The sequence below is a fragment of the Ovis aries genome, chromosome 13 (genome assembly GCF_016772045.2).
Source record: "Ovis aries strain OAR_USU_Benz2616 breed Rambouillet chromosome 13, ARS-UI_Ramb_v3.0, whole genome shotgun sequence".
NCBI lineage: Eukaryota > Metazoa > Chordata > Mammalia > Artiodactyla > Bovidae > Ovis > Ovis aries.
This window is the reverse complement of record NC_056066.1, coordinates 11,805,451-11,817,597: the sequence shown is the minus strand read 5'-3', so window position 1 is coordinate 11,817,597 and position 12,147 is coordinate 11,805,451. Positions and strand designations below refer to the sequence as shown.

Here is a 12,147-nt window from a genome sequence, read left to right as displayed (position 1 = left end):
AGCCCTCTGGCCATCTTTGTTTCTTCCCAACTTCTAATCAAAATGTGTGTGTGCAGACGAGTCTCTTGTCATTGAAGAAAAATGTCACAGATATCTAAAATGTGGCTTGGTTGGACTTGAAAAATTTCGAGTTTGTTCCTAGAAAAATAGGATCTATTTAAGAATTTTAAAAAATGAGTCGGGTATTTCCTCACATAGTTTAAAAAAATAGGAAAAACATTTAAAATATCTGCATTTTGGATGTTTGATTGATGGATGGTAGAGGTATAACATTTACCAGGGTCTTGAGAATTTTTAAATATGTTTCCAAAAAGAGATTATTCACATAGCTTGGAGCTTTACTAGTAAAATGGATGTGCCTATTTTGATAATTGCATTTTATGATACTAAGAAAATTGTTTTATATTAATATGGTTGAACTCTTAGATGTGCAGTGAAATGACGGTACAAATTTTTTTATAATATTAAATATTTTTTTTTATTTTAAAATCTTTAATTCTTACATGTGTTCCCAAACATGCACCCCCCTCCCACCTCCCTCCCCATAACATCTCTGTGGGTCATCCCCATGCACCAGCCCCAAGCATGCTGTATCCTGCGTCAGACATAGACTGGCGATTCAATTCTTACATGATAGTATACATGTTAGAATGCCATTCTCCCAAATCATCCCACCCTCTCCCTCCCCCTCTGAGTCCAAAAGTCTGTTATACACAGCTGTGTCTTTTTTCCTGTCTTGCATACAGGGTCGTCATTGCCATCTTTCTAAATTCCATATATATGTGTTAGTATACTGTATTGGTGTTTTTCTTTCTGGCTTACTTCACTCTGTATAATCGGCTCCAGTTTCATCCATCTCATCAGAACTGATTCAAATGAATTCTTTTTAACGGCTGAGTAATACTCCATTGTGTATATGTACGACAGCTTTCTTATCCATTCATCTGCTGATGGACATCTAGGTTGTTTCCATGTCCTGGCTATTATAAACAGTGCTGCGATGAGCATTGGGGTACATGTGTCTCTTTCAATTCTGGTTTCCTCGGTGTGTATGCCCAGCATGGGATTGCTGGGTCATAAGGTAGTTCTGTTTGCAATTTTTTAAGGAATCTCCACACTGTTCTCCATAGTGGCTGTACTAGTTTGCATTCCCACCAACAGTGTAGGAGGGTTCCCTTTTCTCCACACCCTCTCCAGCATTTATTGCTTGCAGATTTTTGGATCGCAGCCATTCTGACTGGTGTGAAATGGTACCTCATTGTGGTTTTGATTTGCATTTCTCTGATAATGAGTGATGTTGAGCATCTTTTCATGTGTTTGTTAGCCATCCGTATGTCATCTTAAGCTTTTTATACCTACCCTTCAGCCATAATTATGACTTCTCTGTCACCTAAGTATTGGTGATTTTTGGTAAGATGAAATTGTCTTCATGTAGTCGTCCAGACCGTTCCTTCCACTTTTGAAACTGAAGCATATCTTTTCTAGGAGGAATGTTTCTCTATTGGTATTATGTATCATTTGTAAAATACTGAGTAATGGTGATTAGTATTTTCCAATAAGAAAATCTCAGTGATAATCATTTTTTAAACCCTTAAAACAAGAAGTGATCCATCAGTAATCTTTCAGTTCAGTTCAGTTCAGTTGGTCAGTCATGTCCAACTCTTTGCAACCCCATGAATCACAGCACACCAGGCCTCCCTGTCCATCACCAACTCCCGGAGTTTACCCAAACTCATGTCCATGAAGTCAGTGATGCCATCCAGCCATCTCATCCTCTGTCGTTCCCTTCTCCTCCTGCCCCCAATCCCTCCTAGCATCAGGGTCTTTTCCAATGAGTCAACTCTTCGCATGAGGTGGCCAAAGTACTGGAGTTTCAGCTTCAGCATCATTCCCTCCAAAGAAATCCCAGGACTGATTTCCTTTAGGATGGACTAGTTGGATTTCCTTGCTGTCCAAGGGACTCTCAAGAGTCTTCTCCAACACCACAGTTCAAAAGCATCAATTCTTTGGCACTCAGCTTTCTTCACAGTCCAACTCTCACATCCATACATGACCACTGGAAAAACCATAGCCTTGACTAGACAGACCTTAGTTGGCAAAGTAATGTCTCTGCTTTTCAATATGCTATCTAGATTGGTCATAACTTTCCTTCCAAGGAGTAAGCGTCTTTTAATTACATGGCTGCAGTCACCATCTGCAGTGATTTTGGAGCCCCCCCAAAATAAAGTCTGACACTGTTTCCACTGTTTCCCCATCTATTTCCCATGAAGTGATGGGACCAGATGCCATGATCTTCGTTTTCTGAATGTTGAGCTTTAAGCCAACTTTTTCACTCTCCTCTTTCACTTTCATCAAGAGGCTTTTGAGTTCCTCTTCACTTTCTGCCATGAGGGTAGTGTCATCGGCATATCTGAGGTAGTCTTTAGGGGTTGTCTTTTGGCTGTAGGACTGTTGTCTTGAGATGGTAGAGCTTTTACATATAATCCAGTAAGAAGAAAAGCAAAAACTTATAGGTTTATAAATACGAGTAGATACTTAATGATAATAGAATCATGCCTTTTATGTGAACTCATCATAAGAAGAGAAATGCCCAGTAAAGTCATACTGAGATGGCACGGATTTCTCAGATGAGGTGGATATCCAAAAGAGAAAGGAAGAAGCAGGTCTGTTTTGATGGAGTATGGAGGGACAGGTTCTCTCAGACTTGCTGGCAGGAATGCAGGTAGGTGCCCAACTGTATGCAAGGCAGTTTGGGAAGTTATACCAAAATTACAGATGCATTTAGCTGTTGACTTAGCATTTCCACTTCTGGGAATTTCTCCTAAACCTACAATGTACTGATAATATGCATAGAAGTTTGGTTATTTTTGCAGCATGATGTGTAATAGCAAAAGACTTGGGAAAATCCACGTGTCTCTCTGTATGGGGTTGGTTAACTCAATTTTAGGTGTTTATATAGTGAACACTGTGCAGCTGTTGAAAAGAATGAGGCAGATCTCTCCGTATTGACCTGAGATGCTCTACAGGGTGTGCTGTGAGTGGGCTGATCAGTGGGTTACAGTACCATGCCTTTATTGCTAGAAAAGAGGCCAGTAAGGGTGTATATTGTTTCTTTATGTATTGCTGCGTTGGGTCTTGGTTGCAGTGAGCAGGTTTTCCTCTGGTTGTGCAGCACGGGTCTAGTTGCTCTGTGGCATTCGAGATCCTAGTTGAGCCCACATTCGCCTGCATTTCTTAACCACTGGATCACCATGGAAGTTCCAGGATGTGTATTTATGTTTGCACATATTCTTGTAAAGAGAGTCTGGAAGATTATGTAACAAATTAATGAAAATGATGACTTGTATTTGGGAGCCTAGGGTATGGAGGTGGCAACCAGGGCAGCCAGGAACCCAGGGCAGCCAGGAACCAGACTTTTAACAGGATAGTTTTTAACTATTTTTATTTTTTATTTTCTCTTTGCTCTACATGAATGTTTTATTTATTCAAAAATGATTATATATTATTATAAAAGGGTTTTTATAACTGAAAGTGGTACTAGAGATTATCTGGTCACCTCCAATCATTATATATGTGGGGAAATTGAAGTTTAGTTGTGTTAAATGGTTTTTAAGTTTTTAATAAGTCTTGGGGCTGAACTTGGCATAAAACTACACTCTTAAGATCCCAAGTTGAATGTGTTTTCTGTATAACCACCCTTTATTGCTGTTTTCTCTCCCTGATACTTTGTAAAATCTGCCCTTCTTAGTAATTTCAGGGCATTTTGGTGACCTTATACAGGGCTGAGCGATGTCAGTGGACCATGACTTTCCCCTGACTGGAATGGTCTTTGGGTCAAAGCATTTGGAGAATTTCAGCTCTAGGGAAAGTTCCAAATGTTTGTAGTTATAACAAAGATACGGCTTTAATTATTGAACTCCCTCACCACCTGGGGCTTCCCTGGACAGAGGAGCCTGGCAGGCTACAGTCCATGGGGTCGCAAAGAGTTGGACACGACTGAGTGACTAACACTTAACACCAGTTGGGGACACCATATTGACTATGTATTTACATGTATCATATATGTAGTAAAGTGTTTTTATTTTTTTAATTAAAGTCAATTAAAATTGAGAGATGCTGGTGGTCTCGGTAGTGGTGATTTTATGGTTGCTTGAGATAACTTGTTACGTGCCTTATATATCAGCATCTAATCTGGCAATCACGCTGTTGGATGCTTTCCAGCACCCTTATTTGCTTCAATAACGTATGAAAGTTTGTCGTTTTTAACTTGAATTCTGAGAGTGTGTAGGATTTGTTATTTTTGTTGTGGTTGTTTAGTCGCTCTTTGCAACCCAATGGGCTGTAGCAGCCCACCAGGCTTCTCTGTCCGTGGGATTTCCCAGGCAAGAATAGTGGAGTGGGTTGCCGTTTCCTTCTCCAGGGGATCTTCCTGACCCAGGGATCGAACTCCCGTCTCCTGCATTGGCAGGCGGATTCTCTACTGCTGATTCTTTACCATGGAAGCCCAAGATTTATAATACATGTTGAAAATGAGTTCGTATGTGTTCTTGTCGGTATGTTTTCCATGAAAGCATTACATTGTTTAGATTTCTGTTAGAACCATAAACACTGCATTGAATTACAACAGGTCTGAATCCCAGAAGACAGTAATGCACTCATTGCCCAGTGTGAAACAGCTGATGAAACAAGACACCTGGTGATACAGGAGATGTGCAGACAACATACGTCCCTGCTCACGTTATCTTGACTCCATTCCTATTTAAAAAAATCGGTCGCCAGATTCCAGATATAAATAGTCTAGGCTAGAATGGGTCGAAATTTTTTTAGCGTTGTCTCCATTTGAGCAGGTGCTTTCTTCGTAAGCAAAGGACAGAATCTGGGCAATTTCACTGCATTCACTGCAGCCCAACAAACAGCGGTTCAGTGTTACAGCCACTTTGAAAGGGGATCAAACAAATAAATCAAGAAGGGAAAAATGCATATAGGTTATCAACCGTGACTTGCTGTGTTTAAATCATTTCATTAACCTCCTTGGTGCATAACATCCAAGGTTAGGCACAGAATCACACCCCCCAGGGGATCTTTGCAGAGCATGTGAAGCCTGTATATTTCCGCTGTAAAATGTGCAAGCAAAAGCTGCTGCCTCTGCTAAGTCGCTTCAGTCGTGTCTGACTCTGTACGACCCCACAGACAGCAACCTACCAGGCTCCCCCGTCCCTGGGATTCTCCAGGCAAGAACACTGGAGTGGGTGGCCATTTCCTTCTCCAGTGCATGAAAGTGAAAAGTGAAAGTGAAGTCGCTCAAGTAAATCAATTATCTTTGTACTTTGTCTCTCCTATTTGGCCATCTTAGTAGACACAGAACACAGTTTAAGAAGTAGAAGTGTTTTTCAATGATTATTAAGACACACGGTGATGAACCCTAATTGGTATTCTCTTTTCCTCAGACATTGACTGTCGTCTCCTATTTCAGACATTCCAATGGGGGCAGAAAATAATAAACGCACTCATGGACCTCCCACCTTGATTGAAAAGAGGGCTACCATTTTGCCATATTTGATTCCGCTTTTTAAACGATGAAATAGAGCACTGTAGGTATTATTGGGGACCCAGTCGACCTTGACTCTTCTGTTTCACACCCCCATGTGATCTGTCGTGAATCCAGTCCATATTCTCAAGTTCTGACTTGGTGCCATCATGACCGTGCTCATCCTGGTTGCCGTCAGGTCTCCCCACTCTTTGGGTGGATTTTTAACATCTGAAAACATTCCTGATTGTTGCAAGCTAAGCATCCCTCTTGCTCACTTATCCCTGAATTTACTCTGTTCTTTAAGATTCTTAAGCTAGTTTTGCCTTTGACAGTTGACGTTGATACGATATCAGATTCCATCCTGGGGACATATCTATATCTCCTAACATTGTTTACGAATCAGAATAACACTTTGAGCCTGACTCCCTACTTAGGGGTGTGCGTGTCACACTGTAACCTTCCATGCATTAAATACTTCTCAACATTTATTCTAAAAGATAAGGACTTTGGATAAGGCTGGTGTTTATACTAACTGGACTTGTTTCCCTTCCCCATCTTTCCTTGTTTTTCTTTTTTCTTTTTCTGTGCTATTCCATGAATGTAAAAACAGATTAATTCAATTGGAAATGAATGTGTAAATTTTCAAGATTGGCAGCTTGAAAGGTTGTGAAAATGAATGTCAACTGAAAATATGGAGGGAGGTGGTGGATTTCGAAGGCAGGGATTGCTCTTTTTTAAAAAAGAACACAGAATAGGAGCTTTTACTCCTGTGGTCCCTTTTTTAAAAAAATTTTTTTTGAGAGAGAGAGAAATCTTTTTTTTAAAGCCTTGCCCTTCCCCTCAATCCCAAGTCACTGGCAAGGGACAGAAGACCGCCATGATTGCCTCGGGGTTCACTTCCTGGCGGTGGTGAGAGAGGTAACTTTCTCTTGTAATTGGATACAGTCCAGATTCTGTAAAGGAGAAGTGGAAGGCTGACCCATTGTATTACTGAATTGGTTGGTGCTTTGATTATCTTTTAAAATAGAGCAAAGATGCTATGCCTTCAATATGTTTTTATTATTGAAATAATTCATGAACATGAGTGAAAATTTAGACAACGCAAAGAGGTAAAAGAAAAAGTATCCAGAAGTCCTACCACTCAGATAATTATTTTGCTATTTCCTAGTTAAGTTTTTCTTACATTTCCTCTAGTCCTTTTCTTTGCATATTTTAATGTCAGTTTAATAGTTCTGTATATGGCTATAGCAGTCTTTTCATCTAAACTCACAATAATCATTTTTTCATGATTTTTTTTTTTAAGTAAACTAGGTGCAGTTTTCATGCCTGCATGAATTTCCATGGACTCAGCTAAGTTTCATATTATTTTCTGTTTTTGGATGTAAAAATGTTTTTTTATCCTCAGAATTATCACTAATAATGCCATTGTATCTTCATGTATCACATTTTATAAGTTTGAGGGGGTTTGTTTTTATGGGCTACATTCCCAGAAATGAAATCGTGGTGTCAACGTTCCTGGACGTTTTTACTGCTGAGTTCTGTTTGAGAAGAATTGTCCACTTGCACAGCCAGTAGTCAATGTTTGCAAGCGGAGCTGTTCTGTGTCAATTAATTTGTATCATAAGGAAATGGGTCATCGACCCGTTTCCTTCTGGACCTGTAACAGTTGGAACTTCATACAGAATAAACACTAATTAAAGCTTAAATAACCCTAGTGGTGGAGGTTCAACAGTCTCTGATGGCAGCTCATTGCAGAATTTAATAGCCCAGGGGGTTTTGATTTCCTTTTATTTTCTTTTCCTCTCTGCTGTTTTCCTCCCTCCTGGGCTTAAAACACGCTTTCCTGGCTGGCTGCGGTTAAGCCTTAGTACTTCTTGTTCTGTCTTTGTTGATTAATGAGTATAATTGACCCCTGTTGTCTCTATTATATGAGCCACAGCAGTTTGTTTTTTAATGTAGCAGTTATTTTCTGAGCTGTCACAAAAATGCCTTACAAAGCGAGCTCATTATCAGTTCCAAGGAGAAGAATTTCAAGTGAGACAGTGAATGAAGGTCTCTTAAGAGAAGGAGGAGGAGGAGAAGTTGAAGCTGTTCAAATGTTCAAGAAAAGGAGAGAGTTCTGGGGGCAGGGTAACGACAACGACTTATTGCTCGGGTACCCAGCAAAACTTGGATATATCCTGAAATTAGTAGAGTAAAAATCGCTCCCTGTAGAGCCTTGGCACCTGGGCAGAGAAGGACTGATCGCAGGTCCAAGAAACCTTGAGTCCAGCGTTTATGGAGAGGATCGAAGTCCATTAGAAGTTGGTGGTTATGAATGTGATAGAACACCCAGGTAAAAGTCTGTCTGTACGAGGAGTAGAGGAGATCTGTTAAGTTGGAAAGTTTTATCTGAGCAAGATGCTAACCAAACAGAATACCTAAATTTAATGTTCTTTCAGAAAATGGTTTGCTATTCATTTATAAGTTTCCCTCCCCCCCCATTTCTCCCTTCTCCCTTTACCCCACGATCTTGATGAGATTTTCCTTTGCTCACAAACTGACCCAGAGTGCAGCAGAGATCCAGGGAAGAGAAACAGAATGAAAGGAGATCTTGGCTTTAACACAGCCAGTCCGCCCTGGCCCTGAGCAAGCAGGGCCCTGCTGTTGCGGGGCTCAGCTTGTCTCCAGCTGTTCGGGTGCGAGCTCTTCTGGGGAATGTCTTGCTATGGAACCTCTCTTCAACCCGTTGCACTTTTCTCTAGGAGAAGAGATGGAAATTCACCACAGAGGGAAGGGAGAGTGTCCTGAGTGGCAGTAATAAGTAGTGCTAGTGGCTCTGAGCCAGGGAATGCTGCAGCTAGAGGAGATGTGGGGCTTCTCTGGTGGCTCAGTCACTGAAGAAGCCACCTGTAGTGCAGAAGGTGCAGGTTCAGGCCCTGGGTTCAGAAGATCCCCTGGAGAAAGAAATGGCAACCCACTCCAGCATTCTTGGGAAAATCCAGTGGGTGAGGGTGACTGGCGGGCTGCAGTCATGGGGTCGCAAGAGTTGGACTCGACCTGACGACTAAACCCCCACCCGAGGAGACTTTGACGATCATTTCTTCCTTTTGTGGATTAGCAGGTAGGGAAAGTCAGGTACGGAAGACTTAATTTACTCTGACCTTGGTTCATTCCAGTCCTGTTAGAACTGGGTCTTAATCTAGTTCTCCTTTCTGGTTCAGTACTTTTTGTTCAGCGAGGGGATGTCTCACCAGCTTTTAGTGACTTCTCACCAGCTTTTAGGCATCTTTTGGTAAATTCTTCCATTCTTATGTATTCATGCAAGGATTTGATCCAGAACAGTCCCAGAGAAAGTACTCGAAGTGGAAGATTACCTTGATGGTAAAGAAACTGGCAGTGCCTTACTTAAGACACATTTTGTTTCATTTATGAATAGTCAGAAGAAAGTTGATTTGGTTGCTTCCAGAAACCTCTACTGCCAGAGCCCTCTGGCTGGAGGGGCAGCTCTCGGGGGGAGGGCATGTGGAAGGATGTGCCGAGCATCTTCATAACTAGCTGCAGAGTACCAGCATGTTAGGACTCTGAGACGTCTCATCTTCTTGCTTGAGGAACTGTCACTTATTGTAAGGATGTCTCAGGAACAAGGTGGGCGGGGGGAGGCTCTGCCACTGATGGTGGGGTGGGGAGGGTCAAGGGTCAGTCCCCAGACCAGGAAGATGGCTGCCTTCTTGGTTAACCCTCACCCTCATCTTTAAAACAATTGAGTAACTGGAGCTTACTTAATGAAAAGTATACTGTTTTGTACACATGTAAATTGGAAGCAAACAGTATCTTGAGTTTCTTCAATGTAGGAATTTCTGTAGTCTCTGCAGCTGTGGGATTTAGTAACAGAATTCCCCACGTTAAGTGAATTTGCAGGTGCAGAATTTATGATGATATGGGGCAAAGAAATCAGGGGGGCTTGGGTTAAGAATATGCTTAAGAAATCCCTTACAGATTTGTTTTATATATACTTGGACCAGTGAAGAGAGAATTGAAAATGATGGTTATAGGGACATTTGTACACTTTCAGTTAATCCTGATTGGTGCTGGTTTTTTTTTTTTTTTTTTTTTCCCAGTTGTCTTCCTGTGTTTATAGGAAATGCAGATGACACTCACATTAAGAGATATTTTCCTCTCTAGGTTCAGTCATACACTTAACATTTCTTGTTTTACGTTTTAAACTTCTCACATGTCTTGTCCTGGTGGTCATGATGGATCTATATATACATTGTATAATTATGTAGCTCTCCCCATCCGCAGATGAAATGAATAAAGAAACACAGTAAATTTAGTACATATGAATAGTTGGCTCTCAAACTCCCCAGCATCTCAAATGTGCCCGCAAAACTTCCCCCAGAGAGGCCCACCTTCTCAGGTCCTCGTTTTCCTTCCTTTTTCATCAGTTCGAAGGGAAGGTTTATTCCTCCTGCTTTCCATATCCGTGGAGGCTTTCTTGCTACAATCTCAACTTACTCTTGCTGTTTGTCTTACCTTCTGCTGCTCCTTAAAGATTCTTCCTCTCTAGCGGTGTTTTCTGATAGAGTCCCATGGTTTCCATGAAGACGTCGAGATGTGAGCTCATGGGAGCTCAGAGCTGCTGTGAAGGCATGTCCCTGTATTCTTGCATAGTGCCTCACGTGCGTGTGTTTTGTGTGACACTCTGATCTGTTCTCCCCAAAGCAAATCTCCCTCTCTGCCTGTGATGATGTGGGCAGATACCCTCCTTCGTCTGATTTCAGGCCCTGAATTACGGTGATGGGGGCACCTTACCTGTATTTAGAACTTCACACTTTCTACAGTGTTTCATTCATTTCATGTTTCATCATAAAATACGATGTGTTGTCACACTTGAGAAAGGGCCTCACCTTTTGAGTGGAGCTAAAGTTGCCCCGCTTCGTACCTTAACCCTAACGCCCTGCAGCGCTCTTCTTTGGTCTGAGACGCGGCGCAGCTGACAGGTTGGATCTGTGTTTTGTCACACAGGTTACGCCGGCCAGGACTTCGACTGGGCAGACTATCACAAACAGCACGGGACCGAGGAGGCACCTCCCTTCTGCTTCAGAAACGTAAGACGCCTGCTGCGTGCTCCTCCTCCTCTCATGTATGTTACCCACCGTGAGCTGCACACGCTATGTATGTTACTTCCTGTTTATTGGCCGTGGTGGGCTTAGAGTGCCACCCTGCACCGCAGCATCCTCAACTTCGTGTTGGTTTTAAGTCCTTTCCACTCTTGCATCGGTTAGGGTGATGCTGGGCTGTCGTAGCAGGCTGGAGACGAAACGTGTCGTAAGTTTCTCTCTCGCCGGTGGATGGTCCAGGTTGTTATCGATCAGCAGGTGGTTCTTCTCCTTGTGCTGAGCCTTGGGCTTGGCTGGTACTTGGCCTGGCCATCTGAGTCTAGTGAGCAGACAGGGGAGGGAGAGCCAGGAGAGGAGAACCTTGGTTCTAGACGCCGAGTTTGATACTGACGCACGTTACATATTATCTCTGTCACCTTCCATTGTGGAGAACTAGTCACTCGTGGCATGATGTCGCAAAAGTGGGAAGTGTGCTCTGGTCGGGCGACTGGTCCCCCACCTTGAGCCTGGATTCTGGCGGGAGAAGCACAGATTTTGGTGGACAGTCAGCCACCAGGGCCACGTAGGGCTTCCCTGGTGGCTCAGTGGTAAAGCGTCTACTTGCCAATGCAGGAGATGCGGGTTCAGTCCCTATGTTGGGATGATCCCCTGGAGAAGAAACTGGCAACCCATTCTAGTATTCCTGCCTGGGAAACCCCATGGACAGGAGCCTGGCTGACTACAGTCCGTGGGGTTGCAAAGGAGTCAGCCACAACTGAGCACCTAACCAGCAACAGCAGAGTGTGACCTGTGGGATCGTAGTTCCCAGCCCAGGAATCGAACCTGTGCCCCCTGCATTGGGAGTGTGGTATCTCAACCACTGGATTGCCAGGGAGTGTAATATTGATAAGTTCATGGAGTGGGAGATTCTCTGCTCCTGAGAAATAATGTTAAATTATGTTCCTAAATTTCATTATTGGATTAAAGTAATAAGATGCTAAATCCAACACACTTCTGCTGTGCTTACTTTAAGCTACCTATTCAAACAGAGCTTTTTGGCACAGTGACACATGAAATAACTGTGTGTGTGTGTTCAAACGTGTGTAGTTGCTTAGTTATAGGAGTTTCTTGTACAAAATAGTTTATAAACTATTCATTGAAACATAGGAACCGAAAAGGGATGTGAATCATCTCCATCTTGAGAATGAGACACAAAGGTATAGCCTCATAAGTTGAACATGCATTTAGTTAGGAAAGTTCATTTTTTATGCTAAGAGCAAAGACTTGGCCCTCCCGTTGGGGACTGTGCCTACTGCAGAGTGTCACGCTCCCACGCTGAAGCCGTGTTTTCCAGCACGTGCTCCTAGAGCTGCTGATTCATTGCTGCCTCAGGATAATTCATCCTCCAGGGACTCGGTTGGCAGCCCTTTCTGTTGGGAAGAGCTGGCTTAATAGAGAGAAGCTCAGTGCTGAGCATAAATCAGAATCAGATTTGGGGAAATTAAGTAGGTTGATGATGAGGTCAGCTTGTGTTCA

General features: G+C 42.6%; 1 protein-coding gene across 5 annotated transcripts in view; it reads left to right on the top strand.

The window, feature by feature from the left end:
• The window catches only part of SFMBT2 (Scm like with four mbt domains 2), a 182,173-nt gene that overhangs the window by 117,668 nt on the left and 52,358 nt on the right, over positions 1–12,147 (top strand). For all 5 annotated transcript variants that reach the window (XM_027976510.2, XM_015099536.4, XM_027976509.2 and 2 more), the window contains one exon: positions 10,538–10,620. In XM_027976510.2, the coding sequence (XP_027832311.1) occupies positions 10,538–10,620 (83 nt within the window). The remainder of the gene's footprint in view (positions 1–10,537; positions 10,621–12,147) is intronic.